The 21,047-nt window shown below is 40.4% G+C and overlaps 1 protein-coding gene and 1 long non-coding RNA gene across 3 annotated transcripts in view; one reads left to right on the top strand and one right to left on the bottom strand.

The window, feature by feature from the left end:
• LOC140624877 (uncharacterized) overlaps positions 1-14,223 on the top strand; it is a 49,837-nt gene extending 35,614 nt beyond the window's left edge. Inside the window, exon 3 of the long non-coding RNA XR_012024317.1 lies at positions 13,968-14,223. This is a non-coding gene — a long non-coding RNA (uncharacterized lncRNA). The remainder of the gene's footprint in view (positions 1-13,967) is intronic.
• The window catches only part of LMLN (leishmanolysin like peptidase), a 91,584-nt gene continuing 83,211 nt past the window's right edge, over positions 12,675-21,047 (bottom strand). Inside the window, exon 17 of one of the 2 annotated variants that reach the window (XM_072811814.1) lies at positions 12,675-14,681. In XM_072811814.1, coding sequence (XP_072667915.1) covers positions 14,665-14,681 — 17 coding nt within the window. In that variant the 3' untranslated portion in view covers positions 12,675-14,664. Of the gene's footprint in view, positions 14,682-16,570; positions 20,473-21,047 lie in introns of those variants that run through there. The other variant, XM_072811812.1, reaches the window with a different exon arrangement.

Raw genomic sequence — 21,047 nt, 5'->3', positions numbered from 1 at the left:
CTGTTTTGATTACATTTCTGAAAAGGGACACTTCCACGTGAGAGGTAAAAGGAAAGGCTGGTCTGGAAAGCCAGGAAATGTGAGGTTGGGGAGTGAGGAGAAGGAGAAGTGGAAATTACTCATCTTACCTCAAATTTACTCTGATTTTCCACATTCTTCTCTATGGTGCATAAATGAGGAGCAAGGGAAGACTTTTAAGGAACTGCTCAAACCCCCTGCTTTGAAATCACTGTGATAGAAGACTGTGGCACAGGGGAGAAAGCCCCAAGGGGGTACAGAACATAAAGCAAGGGGGGTATTGGGGTGATGGGGTCAGGGCTGAGGAGCTCTCAGAAGAGGAAATCTCTAAAGGCAGATGTCAATGATAGGCAAAGGGTTCCTAGTCCTAATATGCATAACGCACTTACTTACTTGCAAGTCAGTAAAAAAAAGGAAAACACTTCTAATGGAAAAATGGTCAAAATTGAATATGCATGTCAAAAGAAGAAATATGGGGGGGAGGCAAGATGGCAGAAGAGCTGGGGTCCTCAACTCATCTGGCCCCACAAACTTACCTAGGTAACTTTCAAAACTGAACAACTACGAATTTGACCTGAGATTTAAAGAGAGACCAGCTGGAATGCTAGAGAGAAGTTTTTGCTTCTAACAAGGTAGGAAGGCGAAAAATAAAAAATAAAAAAGAATCAAGTGGGGGAGAGGCCCTGCGAGGAGCCAGGCTAAAGTGGGGCAGACAGGAAAGCCCAGCCCTGGAGAAGTGGGAACTTTAAAAATCTGTGCCAGAGTTTTCCCAGCGGGAAAAGTGCTTAGCAGGGAAATCAGGCAGGATCACAGGAGGGGCAGGGACGCCTCCAGATTCTCGGAGTCACTATAAGGGGAGGGCACCTGGAGTAGAGCTCATGGCACACTGCCGCTGATCTCGGTAAAGGGCTGGGACACCGCAGCCCTCGGGGCACCGGGGAGAAGCCGGTCGGTCAGGCCGGCTGGCTCCGGAGCTGCCTTTACCCCAGAGGCTGGCAACGGGCAGAGGTGGCTGTACTCTGTTCCCTGTTGGGAGAGGCGGCCCCCCAGGAGCGTGGGTCAAGTGGCACAGGGCCCCGGATCCCAAGGCACCCAGGCAGACACAACTGATGATCCTGCATTCCCCGGGACAGACAAGCAGGGAGGGCACAGGACAGTCAGAACCCTCCTGCCGCTGGGCGTCCCCCAAGCTGTGCAGGTCAGTGTACCCAGGCCTGACCCCAGGAGCATCCAGGCCATAGCAGACTGGGAGACTGCGGTTAGGCACTTGTGGGGAGCTGACTCCAGAGCTGGAAATCTGGCCACCATTTGTGTTTTTCCTCTTTGTTTCACTCTGTGCCTGGGAGAGGTGAGGCCGCCACGGAACAGAGGACTCACAGGATAAACAGCCCCCAATGAGCCCAGCACCTGGCAGGGGTGGGGCATCTCCGACCAGGCACAGACACCTGAGAACCAGCACAGCAGGCCCCTCCCCAGAAGAATGGCTGGAAGGACAGGGGAAGAGCAAGTTTACTGAACAAGCAGCACTGGAAAGCTCCAGGACTGAGGGAAAATAGTATATAGAACTAGAGGGTCCTTTTTCTTGTTCTTTTTTCTTTTTCCATTAGGACTCGTTTTTTGTTTTTTTTTTAATTCCTTTTTAAAAAAATTTTTTTTATTTATTTATGATAGTCACAGAGAGAGAGAGAGAGAGAGAGAGAGAGGCAGAGACACAGGCAGAGGGAGAAGCAGGCTCCATACACCGGGAGCCCGACGTGGGATTCGATCCCGGGTCTCCAGGATCGGGCCCTGGGCCAAAGGCAGGCGCCAAACCTCTGCGCCACCCAGGGATCCCAGGACTCGTTTTTATATCAGACTAAAAATTTCCAATATTTTTTCTTTTTCCACCTTAACTACGATATTTTACCAACTCATTTTTTTTCCCCTTTTGACTTTCATATTCCTACAATTGCATGTCTTAGATATATTTTTCACTTCTGGGTTCCCTTCAACATATTCAATTTAATTTTGGTATATATACAAGATACGGTTATTTGTGTTTTGTTTTTTTCTGCCTTGTTTTGTTTTACAATGGTGGAAGTTAGTAGCTACTAACACACGACCAACATACACCCAGAACCAAGTGGAACACTGTGTTGGTTCATTCTGTGAGATTATATTCTCTCTTCTTTCCCATTCTGCCCCCCTCCTATCTTTATGTTTTTGTGGTCAATGTTGGAGCTTTATATAAGTATTGCTGGCTTATATAAATTTGGGATTGAGCATCTTCTAACATACAAAACAAAATACACTCAGAACCAAGAGGATCACCTTCTAGGACCCCTCAGGTAGACTACATTGTCTCTCCACTACTACTTCCTCACCACCAACATCCCTCCACCTTTTATTCTCTTTACTTTTTTTCTTTTTTATTGTTCTTTTGTTTTTGGCTTTTTATTTATTTTTTATTTTTTATTTTTGTTTTTTAAATTTTTATTTATTTATGATAGTCACAGAGAGAGAGAGAGAGAGAGACAGAGACATAGGCAGGGAGAAGCAGGCTCCATGCACCAGGAGCCCGACGTGGGATTCGATCCCGGGTCTCCAGGATCGCGCCCTGGGCCAAAGGCAGGCGCTAAACCACTGTGCCATCCAGGGATCCCTTGGCTTTTTATTTTTATGACTTTGTTTTAAATTTTGTTTTTCACTGTAGTGGTCCTTTTGTTTTATTTTGTTCTGTTCTTCTTTTTCTTTTATTTTCTGGTCTCTGACTTCTTTGGAATCATCTAGGGTCTATTTTACTTAGGTCATGGTTGATATTTTTGACTCAGCTCACTCATACAGCCACTCTGCACTGGACAAAATGACTAGAAGGAAGAATTAACCACAAAAGAAAGAACCAGAAACAATACTCTCTGCCACAGAGTTACAGAATTTGGATTTCAATACAATGTCAGAAATTCAATTCAGAAAAACAACTTTAAAGTTACTGTTGGCTCTGGAAAAAAGCATAAAGGACTCTAGAGACTTTATTACTGCAGAATTGGGATCTAATCAGGTTGCAATTAAAAACAAATGAGATGCAATCCAAATTGGGTGTTCTAACTGCTAGGGTAAATCAGGTGGAAGAGAGAGTGAGTGACATAGAAGGAAGATAAGTTGATGGTAAGAAAGGAAGCTGAGGAAAAAAGATAAAAACAATAGCCCCTAAGGAAAGGCTTAGGGAAATGAATGATAGCTTGAGAAGGAAGAATATACGTCTAATTGGGGCTTCAGAAGAGACTGAGAGAGAAAGGACCACAAAGTATGTTTGAACAAATAATAGCTGAGAACTTCCCAAATCTGGAGAAGGAAACAGGCATTCAGATCCATGAGATAGAGAGGACGTCGCCCCCCGCCCATCAATAAAAACCATTCAACACCTCAACATTTAATAGTGAAACTTGCAAATTTCAAAGACAAAGAGAAAATTCTTAAAGCAACTCGAGACAAGAGATTCTTAACTTATATGGGGAGAAATATCAGATTAACAACAGGCCTCTCCACAGAGACCTGGCAGGCCAGAGAGGGCTGGCATGATATATTCAATGTACTAAATGAAGAACATGCAGCCAAGAATACTTTATCCAGCAAGGCTGTCATTCAGAATAGAAGGAGAGAGAAAGAGCTTCCAGGATAGGCAGAAAAAATATGTAATCACCAAACTGGCTCTGCAAGAAATATTAAGGAAGACCCTGTAAAAGAAAGAGGAAACCCAAAGAAACAATCCACAAAAACAGGAACTGAATAGGTAATAGGATGACACTAAATTAATATCTTTCAGTAGTTATTCTGAATGTGAATGGGCTAAATGATCCCATCAAAAGATGCAGGGTATTGGACTGGATAAAAAAAGCAATACCCAACTATTTGCTGTCTACAAGAGACTCATTTTAGACCTAAGGACACTTCCAGCCTGAAAATGATAGGGTGGAAAACCATTTACTATTCAAATGGTCCTTAAAAGAAAGCTGGGGTAGCAATCTTCATGTCAGATAAATTAGTTTATCCCAAAGACTGTAGTAAGAGATGAAGAGGGACACTATATCATACTTAAAGGGTCTATCCCAGAAGAAGGCCTAACAATCATGAATATTTATGCTCCTAATGTGGAAGCTGCCAAGTGTATCAATCAATTAATAACCAAAGTAAAGACATACTTAGATAATAATACACTACTAGTAGGAGACTTCAACACAGCACTTTCAGCAAATGACAGATATTCTAAGCAGAATATCACCAAAAAAAACAGGTCCTTAAATGATATACTCGACCAAATAGATTTCACAGATATATATAGAACTTTCCATCCAAATGCAACCTAATACACATTCTTCTCAAGTGCATGTTGAACTTTCTCCAGAATAGACCACACACTGGGTCATAAATCAGGTCTCAACCAATACCAAAAGATTGGGATTGTCCCCTGCATATTTTCAGACCACAATGCTTTGAAACTAGAACTCAATCACAAGAAGAAATTTGGAAGAAACTCAAACACATGGAGGTTAAAGAGCAACCTACTAAAAGATGAATGGGTCAACCAGGAAATTAGAGAAGAATTAAAAAGAACATACATGTACAGGATGTTCCCAGTAGAAACAAACTAAATAACAATACATCAACACATCAATAAGGAATTGGTGAAATAAATTATGCTATTGAGGTACAATGGAACACAATGCAGCCATTAAAAATTACAATGTTCATTATGTACACTATCAAGAAAACATGTCCATGATCTATTTAATGAAGGACAAAGATGATAAAAATAGGATATCATGCCTCTATTATATAAAACTGTGTATGTGGGATGCCTGGGTGGCTCAGCGATTGAGCGTCTGCCTTAGGCTCGGAGTGTGATACTGGAGTCCTGGGATCGAGTCCCACATCAGGCTCCCTGCATGGACCCTGCTTCTCCCTCTGCCTATGTCTCTGCCTCTCTCTCTCTCTGTTTCTTATGAATAAATAAATAAAATCTTAAAATAAATAAAAAGTAAAACTGTGTATGTATGTCTGTTGTACTTCATTTCTAGAAAAAAAATAAATACTCAGATCCCTAGTTGAGGCAATGTCTTGTTTTACTTGATTAGGAAATATATTGTCCCTTTGGCATAGAAAAGTGAAATTTCCAAATGTATTTGGTTATGCAAGGCAGAATGTCTCACCTGTTTGTCATTTGAAATACAGTCAGAAATACCACCGGTGCACCTGGCTGGCTCAGTTGGAAGAGTTTGTGACTCTTGATAACAGTGTCATGGGTTCAAGCCCCATGGTGGATGTAGATATCACTAAATAATAAACTTAAAAAAAATCTACTTCTGAAGTAATATGATAGCAATTATATCACGTTGGTTGACTAGAAATGTCTTTCTCTCCTCTCCATCTACTGTTGCATTATTAGAATTTGAATGAACTGTAATAAAATGTGATGTTGCAATATTCTTTAAAGTGCATAGGTTGGTTATATTGCCTTTAATTAACTTGGAAAGCATTTCTTCCCATGTTGGGTACAGTGTAACCAGGAAAATAATGTTATCTCACTACAACATTATTATAATGGCAACAAATCATATCTGTCTAGGAGGGAATGTGATAGTTTTGTTAAAAATGGATAAATACCTCTGTTCAAGGAGGAGATATTCACTGTATTTTTTTTAAGGAAATATCAATGTTAGGCTCAAATTTTTGTGAAATCTTGGGTCCATTTGTGACCACCTAAGATCAGTCTATTTATTTCCTAAGGATATTCTGCAAATGCTATCTCATTTCTATACATTTTATGAATAGTAGACATACTTTTATTTTTTTATTTTATTTTATTTTTTTAAAGATTTATTTAATTTATTTATTTATGATAGTCACACACACAGAGAGAGAGAGAGAGAGAGAGAGAGGCAGAGACATATGCAGAGGGAGAAGCAGGCCCCACGCACCAGGAGCCTGACGTGGGATTCGATCCCGGGTCTCCAGGATCGCGCCCTGGGCCAAAGGCAGGCGCTAAACCGCTGCGCCACCCAGGGATCCCGTAGACATACTTTTAAATCTATACTATCAACAGAAATTTTACTTGAAAATGTCTTTTGTTATATTTTAACTTATAAGATGAATTTCCAGTATATGTATGTATAAATTGTATATGAATTTTAGTAATGAAAGAAATCAAATCATATACATTTGGAAAAATTAGCATTTACTTTTTATCAAATGTAATAAAACTTTTAAACTACTCTGATGTGACTTTTCTGAGCAAAAGTATTAAACACAACAAAATAAAAATTAAAAGTAGTTGATAAAAAATAGGATCCCATGACCCATTGTGGAAAGTTGTGTGTATATATGTACGGATATAAGTGTGTAGATTTAGAACAATAACTGAAGGGATGTTTGGCAAATTAAATGTGAGTTTTCTGAGTGGCAAAGTTTTTGTTTTCTTTATTCTTTCCCTCCTTTTTTTTAAAGTAGGCTCCATACCCAATGCTGTTGTTGTTGTTTTTAAAGATTTTATTTATCCATTCATAGAGACACAGAGAGAGAGGGGGGCAGAGGCACAGGCAGAGGGAGAAGCAGGCTCCACACAGGGAGCCTGACATGGGACTCGATCCAGGGTCCCCAGGATCAAACCCCGGGCTGCAGACGGCGCCAAACCGCTGCGCCACCGGGGCTGCCCCAATGTTGGGCTTGAACTCATGACCCTGAGATTAAGAGTCCCATGCTCTGCTTACTGAGTCAGCTGGATGTTCCTCTTTCCTTTGTTTAAATTATCATAATGTGCTCTTTATTTTTATATTTGGGAGGGAATAATTTTCTTTTGCAGGGGAAAAGTGTGACTCTAAGACTAAAATGCTTTTGAGTACTTCCTGAAACCACCAAAGTTTTTTAGCAAAGCCATCACTCTACCCACTTCTCTCCTGAGAAGAATCCACTGAAATTCTTACCCATATTCCTTTGTTTGACTTAATTTTGAAAGAACCATGTCATGTCTTCTATTTCTTCACTCTCCTGTTTTTTTCTTCTATTTACCTTTTCTTCCAGGGTGGGTTCTAGAATACTGAGACCCTGGGGGCTGGATTCATAGATACCCAATGCTGTCTTCTGTTGGGACACATTTTTGCCAATGTATTCTTCAGGGATCCAGTGATTCTTTCCCCTTTCCTGGAGAGCTATGGTATGATTTCATTACTACTTCACATAGTTTGGGGGTGGTGGTAGTGCAGGGTAGTGTGCAAAGTAGCCTTCTGGCTGAATACTTTGTATTCAAAAAGGATAAACACTTCCAGAGGACAGAAGTCCTAATGGGAACAGAGTCTCTGGATAGGTTGAGGACCACAGTTGTGTCTCTTGGTGGGAGTGTTTGGCTTAGCTATGAAATTCAGCCTGGGCTCTCAGCCAATTTAGAGAGGAGACTCACTTAATGGAAAACTTAATGTACTCTCTAGTCACTTTTCCATTTTTATGGCAATCATACTGAGGAGAGGTTTTGCCACCTGCAAAATATTTATGATGTGTTTCCATGATGCCTGGGGGGTGCAGAACACTATGGAGAGCTGGGACCTACTGGTTCTACGTCTGCCAGGGACCATAGTTGGGAGGAAAAAAAACAAAAACAAAAACAAAGCTTCCCTTTTAACAATCATAGGAATAAAGAAGAATTTTCTATTTTATGTTTATTAACCACCTCTCCATATGCTGGGAATAAAAATAACAGTGTTATTCAGTGTTGTTCACAGCATAAGGAGGAACACAAACTATCAAATATATGATGGCCATCCAGCATGAGAACAGAGAAGGAGAAGCCTCCATCCTACACTACAGTAAGGAGGCCAACAGGCCAGGGAAGGCTTTCTGCAACATGTGATGCCTGGGCTGAGACTTGAGACAGACTTCAATTTGGAAAGTGTGGGCTGATAGAGTGGAGTAAGGGCCTGCTCCCTGCCCCTGTTGTAATAATGCTCCTAGAGGCGCCTGGGTGACTCAGTTAGTTAAACATCAGACTCTTGATTTCAACTCAGGTCACGATCTCAGGGTCATGAGATCAAGTCCATGCTGGATGTGGAGACTGCTTAAGATTCTTTCCTTCTAAAAAAAAAAAAAGATTCTTTCCTTCTCTCTTTGCCCCTTCCTGCCCTCTAAAAAAAGATAATAATGCTTCCAAGTATTTATTGACCACTATGCCCTTATTTACAAATGTAGGCAATATTTACATACATATTTCTGAATGCACAAAACCCCCACAGTTTGAATTTGGTTACAGGATGGAAAGCTCTTTTCTATTGTTTTGACCTGAGTTCCTTTTGTGATTGATAGTCTTATAGTGAAGTTGTGCATATGGATTAGATTCATCATCTAGAATCACTCCTATAGGGCTGGGAAGGAAGAGATCACTTTGGATGCCTGGCTAATTTTCTGCAAGAAAATTTTTTTTAATTTTTATTTATTTATGACAGTCACAGAGAGAGAGAGAGAGAGAGGCGGAGACATAGGCAGAGGAAGAAGCAGGCTCCATGCACCGGGAGCCCGACGTGGGATTCGATCCCGGGTCTCCAGGATCGCGCCCTGGGCCAAAGGCAGGCGCCAAACCGCTGCGCCACCCAGGGATCCCCTCTGCAAGAAATTTATCATGGAGACGTGGGGTGTTGTTAAGCAGCGCTCTACCATTGTGCCTGGCAGGAAGGACAAAGTTGCTGTAGTCGTAGGAGCAGTTTCCTGATTCTCTACCTTCCCTTCCTTGCGAAAGAGACAGCAGCTCTGATGGAGCCAAGTTCTCCAGGTTGTTCTAGAAGACATTCTTACAGTACTAACACAAAGCCCCCTTCTCCAGCTCTTCCAAGTATAATGTAAACACCTCATTCCTATATTAAACCACTCTCAGTGTTAAAAAGTGGTTCCTGCTTCTTGTAACAATTTTGATAAATATTTAATGAACATTTTCCCTACTTTAGAATAGAGGCTATTAACTCCATTGAGAGAAAGATAAATTTTTTGAGCTACCATTTTTTTTTTTTTTTTTTAGGAGGGGGACAGAAGAAGAGGGAAAGAGAGAATCTTTTTATTTTTAAAAGATTTTATTTATTTATTTATTCATGAAAGACAGAGAGTGAGAGAGAGAGAGAGAGAGAGAGGCAGAGATATAGACAGAGGGAGAAGCAGGCCCCCTGCAAGGAGTCTGATGTGGGACTTGATCCAGGATCCCGGGATTAGGACCTGAGCGGAAGGCAGACACTCAACCGTTGAGCCATCCAAGCATCCCAAGGGAGACAGAATCTTAAGTAGGCTCCACACCCAGTGCATGACCCCACAAAGGGCTCCATCTCACAACCCTGAAATTGTGACCTGAGCCAAAATCAAGAGCTGGACACCTAACCGACTGAGCCACTCAGGCACTCCTTGAGCTACAATATATATACAGAAGGACTCCAAGTCACAAAAAACTTACTCGGTCTTAAAGCCAGATCTCTCTGCTACCAAAGCCTTTGCTCTTATTTACCACTTGTTAAAAGACAAAACTCAAATGAGTAAATTTGAAGATCTAATTGGCTTTCTTAAGCAATTCATGAATCTGGCAGCGTCCCATCTAACAACTAGAGGGGAGTTCATGAGAAGGAAAATTATTAGCAAAAGATAAGGAAGGACTGTTTTAGGCAAGATCACCTTCTCGGATGGAGAAGGGCAGGAGGTCTTACCATGCAGATGACTTCATCTTCCTTTTGGGGGATGGAGAAGGTAGAGACAACAGATGACCTCATTGGTGCTTTTTGGAAAATTCCCAACTGACTAGTTAAAACTTTTCCTGGGGAGGTTGGAATTGAACTTAGGTTAGGTATTAAACTCTAGTTTGGTGACTTGGCCTAGCTCAAGAGGCACCATTTTGGGTCTGTGGTTTTCTTTTTAACACACCTTATGTTAACTACCAAAAAATTCACATATTACACTACTTCACATAATCTCTGCACTGGTGGATAGCAGGTTCAAATTGTCTTTCTTTTTCAGGTTTCCTTTGTTTGTCTCTGTTTCCCAAATATGCTGGGAGGGGAAGCCAGCTAGGGCATTCAGAGTATGCCTGAAGAATCACCCAGTACATAACAGTGGATAATTCGCAGGGTCAGCCCTTTAATCTAGTGTAACCACTACCAAAGGGTGCCAAGGCAGAGCTGAAGCATGCAGACCTATAGGATTAGGCCAATCTCAAAGCCATGCTGCTTTCTAATGATGAGAAAGGCATATATGAACCTGGGAAGGAAGTGGAATAATTTCTGGGAAGGGGTGAATTTTGGATTTTTATGCTTGAATTCTTTTGCACATTGGGCCATTTTGCTTTCTTTTCCAGGGAAGTATCTTCCATGACCCTTCAAAAATCTATTCCTCTTTAGAGTAGAAAGAGTTCAATAAATGACAGTAGGGACGCCTGGATGGCTCAGTGGTTGAGCATCTGCCTTTGGCTCAGGTCATGATCCTAGGGTCCTGGGATCGAATCCCACATCCGGCTCCCTGCAGGGAACCTGCTTCTTCCTCTGCCTATGTTTCTGTCTTGCCTCTCTCTCGGTCTCTCATAAATAAAGAAATAAATAAAATCTTTTTAAAAAATGACATTAGAATTGTACTTGGAAAAAAAACTAAGTTAGAATCCTTCCCTCAGGCCAAATGTCAAAATTAATTCCTGTTGGGGCACCTGAATGGCTCAGTCAGTTAAGAGTCTGATTCTTGGGGGATCCCTGGGTGGCGCAGCGGTTTGGCGCCTGCCTTTGGCCCAGGGCGCGGTCCTGGAGACCCGGGATCGAATCCCACGTCGGGCTCCCGGTGCATGGAGCCTGCTTCTCCCTCTGCCTGTGTCTCTGCCTCTCTCTCTCTCTCACTGTGTGTCTATCATAAATAAATAAAAGTTTAAAAAAAAAAAAAAAGAGTCTGATTCTTGATTCTGGCTCAGGTCACGATCTCAGGGTTGTGAGATCATGCCCCACACTGGGCTCCATGCTGGGCATGGAGCCTGATTAAGATTCTCTCTCCCTCTCTGCCTGTTCCCCTTACTCCCCAATGCACATTCTCTCTCTCTCTCTAAAAAAAAAAAAAAAAAAAAAAAAAAATTCCTACCATATTAAAGAACAAAATATAAAACTTAAAAGAACCAGAATAAATAAAAAAAAAAAAAGAAAAGAACCAGAATAAAATATAGGTGATTAAATAAATGATGCCACATTCATAATGAGTACCAAAATTATTATAAACTATAAGGTAAACCTAAGTTTAAAGACCTGGAAAGATTACTGTGTTGAACCAGTAAGCAATTACTGTTTTGGGTAGAGGGAGTAGAGGGATACCACTTTTATTTTTAAAGTTACATACCTAGTGTACATTTATGCATATATATAATAGTCAAATTTGAAAAGTGTTAGAAAAGAAACAACAGGCCCAAAATGAGGTAATTTGTGCTAAGTCTCACAACAGCAATACCAACCTAACCTAACTGAAGTTTCAACTTCTCTCAGGACTATAACCAACTAGTCAATCTGAATTACCTGGTCAGCACTAGTGAGGTAATCCATCTGAGAGACTCCCATCTTTCCTCAAAGCATTGTGACTTTGCCTCAATCCACTCTTTGCTAGAAACTTCCTTTCCACCCCCTTCTCCCTACGAAATCCTTCCATTTTGCACAGCTTCTTGGAGCTCCTATTTGTTAGAGGGGATGTTGCCTGATTTATGAATCTTTGAATAAAGCCAATGAGAGCTTCAAATTTACTCAGTTGAATTTTGTTTTTAGATTTTTTTTTTTAAAGTAATCTCTACACCCAACATGAGGCCTGAACTCACAACCCTGAGATCAAGTCACATGCTCCACTAACTGAGCCAGCCAGGTTCTCCCTGAATTTTGTTATTTAACAAAGGATATGTACCAAACTGGGGACCTTTAGGTACCTCTGGAGGGATAGAAATGAAGGGCCCAGAAGAAGGAGGAGCACATTTACTTCTTTCTCTACATAATATTTTAAAGAGTGAAAACTATAAATTATTTCTATTATTTAAAAAAATATTTGTTAGAGAGAGAGAGAGAGAGAGAGAGAGCATGTATGTGTGTGTGCATGAGCACACATGAGGTTGGGGAGGAGTAGAGGTAGAGGGAGAAGTAGGCTCCCCAGCCAAGCAGGGAGCCCAATGCAGGGCTTGAGCCCAGGACCCTGAAATCATGACCTGAGCTGAAGGCAGATGATTAGCCAACTGAGCCACCCACGTACCCCAAATTATTTTTATTATTTGTGGTCAGTAATTCTCCAAATAAAAAATCTAAACAATCTTTTAAAGTGGAAAAAAAATCCATGTAATAAGGGTAAGGAAGTTTTTCTAAGCATAACACCGAAGACAAAAACCATAGGGGAAATTATTTAAAGAGCTAAAACTCTCATCTAACAAACAATAAAGTTGTAAAAAAAGTGTTTGCAACACAAGATTGTGGTAGATACTGAGTTAGCTCTCTCAATCTCCATTCCTGCATCCCTCTGTGTACAGAGTATATAAAGCTTTAAACTAGATTTCTGACACTCCCCTGCAGTTAGGATTCTGTATGTAAATTAGGATCTGCCAGTTGGATGCACTCACAGTATTTTAGAAGCAGACCTGAAGCAGCGCCCATCTTTCTGCTGCTGCAGCTATTAGCAACCGAGATTTTTTTTTTTTTTTTAGCAACCGAGATTATGGAGACCCAAGTCCTTAGAGGCAGCTGCAGTCATACCCAGAGGTCCAGTGTCTTATCTTAAGCTTTGTGGATACTGAAGGCAGCTTTGGCTCAGGAAACAGAAAAGTAAAACCACAGAAAAGAGAACAAAAATGAAAGGAGCATAGGGACAAGAGATGCTGTTGACAACACCTTAAAAAAGACAGTGGGCAGAAATGAGAAAAGGACAAGGAAATAAAAAATTAAGGAGTAGAGAAAAAGTGATAATAATTGAAGACAATACGTAATATTCCTAAAAGAGGAAAACTGAAAACAGTAAATAAAAAGATGAAATTAAAAAAAAATTATGTGAAATAAAAGATTTGATTCTATGGACTGAAAAGGCACAGACTGTCTTCCAGGAAACAGGGACCCAGAACAGTCACTACCCAAACTCTTTGCAAAAGCTTAAGCCTTCAGTATTCTTCAAATCTCAAACCCCATTCACGGCGGACGAGGACTTCCTTTCTAGAGCCAGGGACCTAGCTTCCAGCCTCCAGACCTAAACATGTGCTCCTGCTTCCCTCCATGTCCCATCTTACAGTGGACGATATACCTTATGGGCTGCTCTCAGTTTTTCTTTTTTTTTAAGACTTTATTTATTCATGAGAGATACCGGGAGAGAGGCAGAGACACAGGCAGAGGGAGAAGCAGGCTCCCTGCAGGGAGCCCATGTGGGACTCGATCCTGGGCCTCCAGGATCACGCCCTGGGCTGACGGCAGGTGCTAAACCGCTGAGCCACGCGGGCTGCCCTGCTCCTAGTTCCTATCTTCTCAGAGCCTGACTTTACTGCTATCTCAGTCTCCTGTATCTTCAGCCTTGCTCTCTCCCTGTCTCCCATGCTTTACATTTTATCTTACCAACTTCAAGCCTATACTTCCCTGTAAATGCTTGTTCAGTTGTCGCCATCCTTCACTGGCTCCAGGACAAAGACCATGTCTGTTGGTTTCTTGTGGACCACGGGAAGGCCCAGTAAGTGCCTGCCTGACACAGTTGGTGCTAAATGCAAGTACCCAACAAATGGTATTTCAATGTTCTACCACTAGATTCAGTTTCTCCACTGTGCATCAGAAGGCACTCTCAGTGCACGTACCCCTGGGAGTCCAGATAAAAGGCAGCCCCTTCCCATCCAACACAATGCAGTCTGCTCAGTCTGCATTTACTCGTTTCTCTTGTCCTGTTTCCCTAATCTTTCACTAATTCCAGGACTTCTTTTTCCCCTATAGATTCACCTTCACTGTTTCTGCCTCTGGACTAAATGACTTCTGCATCTATGCCTTTCGCTTACCTACCCTCCCTGGAGTTGACCCACCGTGTTCCTCAGCTCAGTGGATTCCAGTCTGCTCATTCTCATTACTATGCCTCCTGGGCCACGGTGCATGGGCAGCCACACCAGACACTGTCATTCCTGATCTGGAAACTGAATAGTGGCATGGAAATCATAAAATAGCAGGAACAGACTGAAGGGGCATAGGAGTTTCTGGTTTCCACCAGGTTAGTAAATTAGTGAGGGCTGCTGGCTCCCTCAGTCTCAGTCTTTAAGAAATGATGCATGGATGGGACCCCTCACTACCGCTCCCAGGCAATGATGCCACCAAAGAGATATGTACATATACTTGAGAAAATGGAATGTTTTAAATTGATGATGAGGAAGCAGGAGGCATGGTCCATATGCTTGGGTGGAGTGAGAGGATAAATTAGACAAAAATGGAGAAAATCCCCCATCTGTGGAAATTCAGAATGGTGCATAGTGCTGATACAGAGGTTCTGGGGCAAGATCCTAATGTGGCAAAGCCACTAACTTACCTCAGTCTGAGCACTGACCTGCCTCAGACATTTCATTTCTTCATTTTTCTTTCCACTGTGAAGATACTTATCCCTAAAGGTTATTTAGCATCTATATAGCACTTACTGGCTCCTTCTTCACTCCTTTGTCAAACCTATGATAAGAAATGCAGATTTTACAGATTTTATTTACTTCATAGCAAGCATACAATTTCACAACTAACCAAATCATTTTATTTATTTTTTTAAAGGTGGCTCCAAGCTGGGCCTCATGAGCCTGAGATTAAGATCTGAGCTGAGATCAACAATCAGATGCTTGGGGCACCTGGGTGGTTCAGTTGGTTCAGCATCCGACTCTTGATTTCAGCACAGGTCTTGACCTCAGGGTTGTGAGTTTGAGCTCTCCATGCCCAGCATGAAGCCTACTTAAAAAAAAAAAAAAAAAGTTAGATGCTTAACCAACTGAACCACTCAGGGTGTCCCTAAATCATTTTAGAATAGTGGCATAACCTGTTTAAGATTTAAGACTCTGGGGGGATCCCTGGGTGGCGCAGCGGTTTGGCGCCTGCGTTTGGCCCAGGGCGCGATCCTGGAGACCCGGGATCGAATCCCACGTCGGGCTCCCGGTGCATGGAGCCTGCTTCTCCCTCTGCCTGTGTCTCAGCCTCTCTCCTCTCTCTGTGTGACTATCATAAATAAATAAAAAAAAAAAAATTAAAAAAAAAAAAGATTTAAGACTCTGGGGCTTGGGGTGTCAAACTGTGCTGAGACATGTGACAATAGAGCAAATTCTATTCTTTGTGGTTATCTTGCTTACATTACATTTTCATGACCTCAAGCAGATAAATCAAAATCTTCAAAATATACACATTCATATGTGTGAATGCATGTGAAAATCTCTTCCAAGTTGGTTGTAGCCCTCTTGAAATGTCACTATGAAACCTAATGGGGTTGGGGAGAGGAAGCCAGGGGGTGTTCACATACTGTGACTTGAGTATTTCCAAATGTGATAATGTCAGAAAGTTGTTGAGTCACTGTTTCTGTCTAAATTGAAAAAATTAACTATTAGTGGCATTGAGTGTTAAAGTGGCATTGAGTCTAAGATACTAATGTCTATGAATAAAACCTATGAAATAAGCTATATTTTATGAACATACCCAAAGGTAAATAGTATAATATATAAGATGGAGACAGCTTTATCTTCAGTATGCTATGCAAATAATACTGGCTTAATTCAGCTACTTGAAGTAATTTATTACATATAGTTTTAGTTGCTTTTAGGAGATATTTAAAGCTTAAAAAATCTAAATATTATTAAAATTTCCCACAATCAGGTCACACATGCTATGTTTAATCAACTTCATATGGGCAGCCCTGGTGGCTCACTGGTTTAGTGCCACCTTCAGCCTAGGGCCTGATCCTGGAGACCCGGGATTGAGCCCCTCGTGAGGCTCCCTGCATGGGGCCTGCTTCTCCCTCTGCCTGTGTCTCTGCCTCTCTCTTTTTCTCTGTGTCTCTCATGAATAAATAAGTAAAATCTTAAAAAAAAAATCAACTTCATAAAATGTTTGGGTCTATGCCACTGGACGGAATGGCTCCAAGTGCACATGGTGAAAGCATGTTCAGGAGATAGATTCTCCTTTCTCAAACTACATTCAGGTTATGAAGAAGAATCACACTCCAAGACTAAAGCCACAATCTACTTGCTGCTACTCCAGAGTGTGGTATGTGTATGTGCCAGGGTGGTCATGCAAGGAGACTCATAGTCCACAGCATAAAACAAAAGCAACTGGAATAATCTGCAGCCAGAGAAGCTTGACTTGAATTGTTTTAATGTGCTCCTTTTCCTACATAAGTACTTGAGGAGGGCTACTCACTATAGCTTTACATAAGATCTGTCCCTATTCTCTAAGTAGGATAATTTACTCCATTTAAAGTAGAAATTGAATTATTTCACAATAAGCTCCTCATCTTCCCCAAATAGTGCGCATGGCTTGTGTTCTTCATCCAAGTTTTTAAAAATTGATGGTAAGTAAAGACAAGATACAGATTGGTTTCCATTTTTATTTAAGTTCTGTTTTTTTGTTTTTTGTTTTTTGTTTTTTTTTACTAAGGAATACATTACACGTAAAGTTCAATAACACAAATAAAGATTAGTTCTCAAATCTTCTATTTCATTTATCAAAAATGTAAACATAAAAGAAAATAATTTACCATTTCTTTCCCTATCCTGACTGTATTAAAAAAAAAAAAAAGTCATCCTTTCAGGTTATTTCTTTCTTCAGAATGAGTAGCACAGACGTTATTAAAATATATTCATCCTCCAGCCAGGGCTGCAAGGACATGGCATGAATGACTAGTGCCCACTGTGAAAAGGGTCTGTGAGGCTGTCACTGACCACTGTCCATCTCCTCTACCAGGACTGCTCAAATGCCCTCAGAGATGGCTCTTCTCTCACCACTCAATGTCCAAGGACACGGACAGCGCTACGGCACTGAGCACAAGACACTGTGATGAACATGATGTGCAAGCTGGCATACTCCAGGACGCAATCAGAGCCAGCAATGACCTACCGAGTCTGGATGAGTGTTAGTCATAGAATATTAGAGTTGAAAGACTCTGAGAAAGCAGCTAGTCATTTTACAGTTCATCTCATTCAGTAAGTCTTCTATAATATTGAGGAGAATATTGACTAAATTTTATAGAATACTCAGGTATATTTATATATCTTCCTAAAGTCACTTAAACTTCATTAATTTGTTTCATCTTCAAATATTGATAAACTCTAAGCCAACATACTAGGCTGAAGCTAATTTCAAGCATAATTTATAACATTTTAAGAATGTCTATTTGGACTTAACAAAAATAAATATCCTTAAGAAGTAAGTAAGGGAAAAGGACGTTCTTCAGGAGAATATTAGAGGGGTCTACATTAAGACTACCCTAACTGCTTGCCAGTTTCTTTAAAGCTGTCAGCTTAAGTCTGCCTACATGGCTTTTGCTGCCTTCCTGTAAATTCTGTTCTTGAAAACCTGAGAAACAAATTCATTTGTTATTGACAACTGGGACATTAATACTATCAAAATGAACCTAAATCTGAACTGAAAACTGAGGTAGTCTAGTCAGTTTTTATATGCACTCCACACTTTTTGAGTCAGAGACTCTACTGTCTGTCCCCAGATCAGCCACTCCTCCTTCTCCTCCCACCTCACTTCCACCAGTGGCCGCAGCCTGCTAGTCTTCTCAGTGAACCACTTTTGTTAACATAAAGGGCATCCTGCCACAGGATACCAACATTTAGGCCATTTCAAATTCTTCAGTTCAAAGATGAATTCTAGCCTACTAATTCTGCATTAAAATCTCAGATTTTAAGTTTGTTTTTAGAACATGGTCATATTCTAAGTGACTCAAATGTTCCCCTTAATATTTCTTACAGGTTCAGTGGCCTTCTAAGTCTTCAAGGAGTACACTAGGAAGAATCGGTGATCAGCAACCACTCTCAAGACTCGTTGAAGAGGAAGGAAGACACAGGAGCCATTAGTTACCCTCAGAAAGTCAGGATTTCTTAGCCTCGTACTTCATCAAATCCCTTATTTGTGCAGAGAAAACACTAGGGTATCAGATTCCAAGCTTAATAAATATATATAGAAAAAATGTCATCTATAATATTTTCTTCAGAAAGTCATTAGTGCAAATATAATTATATCAATAAAAAATAAAGCAAAAATATATTTCAAGTATAAAAAGCACCATGCTCGGAAACAATACTACCTAAATGGCATTACTGCACAACAGTCAAAATATAATCAAACCTACCACTGTGAATCTCAAATATATTATCCATTGTATTTTTGGTGAAATTCTTTATACAACTTTGCAGGATGATTCATCACAATAGATATATAAATTTAGAGTTTTAGGATTTTCTTTAAAAATACACTCTACACTTTTCTCTGACTTTTAAAGTAAGTGTGACAAAGGCAGAAAACTGAGCACTGGCCTGACACCATTACTATTAGTTTCTCTTTAGCTGAAGTTGTCTATGCTCGAGACTCCCAGCTTTTTTTTACAAATACCTCCAATTTAAAACTGCATGCAAATACATATTTAAAATTTATGCATTAGAAAAAAGCGGCTTTCCTCTATGCTGGGGTGGTAGTTTGGCTCCAATACCAAATAATCAGTTGGAATTACCTTTTAGTAATTATACTGCTTGCTCACTTAACACAATCTCTTAAATGGAGCGCTCAATAACTATATGCTGAGTTAAAGAACCAATGAATGAATGAATGAGTGAAAAAAATCTTGTCCAGGAATTATGTTTATAATGCTGCAGGATTTCATTAGCTGTATAGAGAACTGGGCATTACTAATCATTAATAAATTTCAAATTGGAATTACTAAGAGGGAGTGGTAAGCTCTAGTACCAGAGCAGAATTGCTTCTGAGGATGAGAGTCTACGTGGTAACAAGAGGAGTGTCAAAAGAAGGAAGCAAAAAATTATCATCTCCTTTTACGTTGTTTGTTTTTGCCTGCCAAATCCAGTCCCTTGTCTGTGGTTTCGCTGGATAGTAGGTAGTGACAATGGGAATCTTGTTCATCCATTCATAAATGTTACTAATGAGATGACAGGGCATTTGGCTACCTTACCAGAGTCATAGTTACTACTGCCATTTACCTGTGCTTCATTGAACTTCTTCATTTTGACATTCAGAGCACTTGGCAGAAATCACACTGAATCAAGAACATCACTTCCTTTTAAAGGACAGGCAATTTTCTGACTTCTGTCGACTGAGTTTTATGTTGTGGGTAAAGGCAGCCCTACTGAATAGGCCCTACACCCAACCTGCACTTTGCTATTAGTAAACAATTCAGACCATCTTGTTTTGACTCATATTTTTCTTCTTATATATGATTTTCAGATAGTAGAAATTCTTCTGTAACAATTTCTTAGCATACTTGCAAGTAACTGCGTATCTCCCTATGTAGTACCATAATTTATCTTCATTTGTCAAAAAGGAATAGTTCTGTTTTTGCTGGATTACAGTTGTCATAATTATTATCTGAAAAACATACAATTATGTTTTCTTCTGTTTGCATGTCTTCAATGTTCTTACAGGGCAGAGTATTTTTCTCTCTCTGCTCCCACAGTTTTTCAAGTCATTATTAAACTACTGGAGAATACACTGAAGGGTCTACCAACACATAATGGTTCAGTAGTAAACTGTCACATAGCTGGTTTGAAAAAGGCAAGCATGGTTAAATCATAAGATGAGCAAAACATAATAAAAAAAAAAGCCTCTTAGAATAATGAGGACAATGTTTTAAGTGTATCATGCACAACTATTAAATTCAATATAGGTACAGCAGTGATGTAGAAACCCAATTCAATTACTATCTGTAAGTCAAAGGACAATTTATACTTTTGAGGATAGGATTCATAACTTATAATCTTGTAATAGCTGTTTTTTAAGTTGCTGCAGTATTGATGAACTTTCCCAACATTTTAGGTTAATGAAAATGCTGGGGTATGTAATCACTCTGAAAATTTCACCAATTATCCCATTTTCAAAGGCAAACTTCAGGCAGGTTATATATCTTGACAGATAAAGACATGGTGACTTAGAATTCCTTCTCCTCCTCCAACCTCTGAGGCTGTTGGGCTGCTGCTGAAGAGTGACTGCTGTGAAGTTCTGCTTCAAGGTCCGACTGTGGTCAACACTTCCAAGCCAAAGTCAGGAACATCACTTCTGCCATCTGTACAGGCTGGCACTCACCCAGATTTTGTGCTTTGTTCGGAAGAACATGACACAAAGGAATGTCTTGAGAATTCACTTTTCCACTCCTAGTGCCATGCACACAGAAGAAATCCAGCCAGCAGAGGAAAGAGATTGCCTAGCAGAAGCCAGAGGGTGGCTACCAGGCTAGAGGAACGGGAACAGAGATCTAGGGTAGAAAACAAGAAATTGACTTTCTGGAGACATTTCTGGAATAAATCATACCAACTAAAAACTGACAGATGAGTACAGGTGACTATTAAAAGGTAAACAAGGACCACCTTGGAAAGGAGAATCAAAATTAACTTCCTGAAACCTAGATATGCAAAGTCATTTTTATACATTTATGGAAAAAGAACAAAATATTTTATGCAGGAAGAAAAGATGATGTACCCACCATATCGAAGTTAGGAGCAGCACCCCCAAAAAGAAAGAAGTCTTCAGGAAATATCCCAACAAAGCCTAAGATGCTATAGAGGAAAGTAAATAGTGTTGCAATAAATTTCCCAAGATACAGTCACTTGTGCCAGTGGTGCAATGCCAGCAAACTGAAACTTAGATAACTTTTATGTTCCTCCACTTGACCAGAAACGCAATACCAAGTAAGCTAATCTTCAATTGCTAAGCCAGCTCTGGGTTCTGTACTTATTTCCTTTGTCCTTCATCTTTCTATATAAGGTCAGATATGCCACCCCAGCCAATCAACTTAACCCGAGTACTTGTTTCCTGCTTGCAGTTCTTTTC

The sequence above is a fragment of the Canis lupus genome, chromosome 35 (assembly GCF_048164855.1).
Source record: "Canis lupus baileyi chromosome 35, mCanLup2.hap1, whole genome shotgun sequence".
NCBI classification, from domain to species: domain Eukaryota; kingdom Metazoa; phylum Chordata; class Mammalia; order Carnivora; family Canidae; genus Canis; species Canis lupus.
This window is presented reverse-complemented; position numbering and strand designations above follow the sequence as displayed.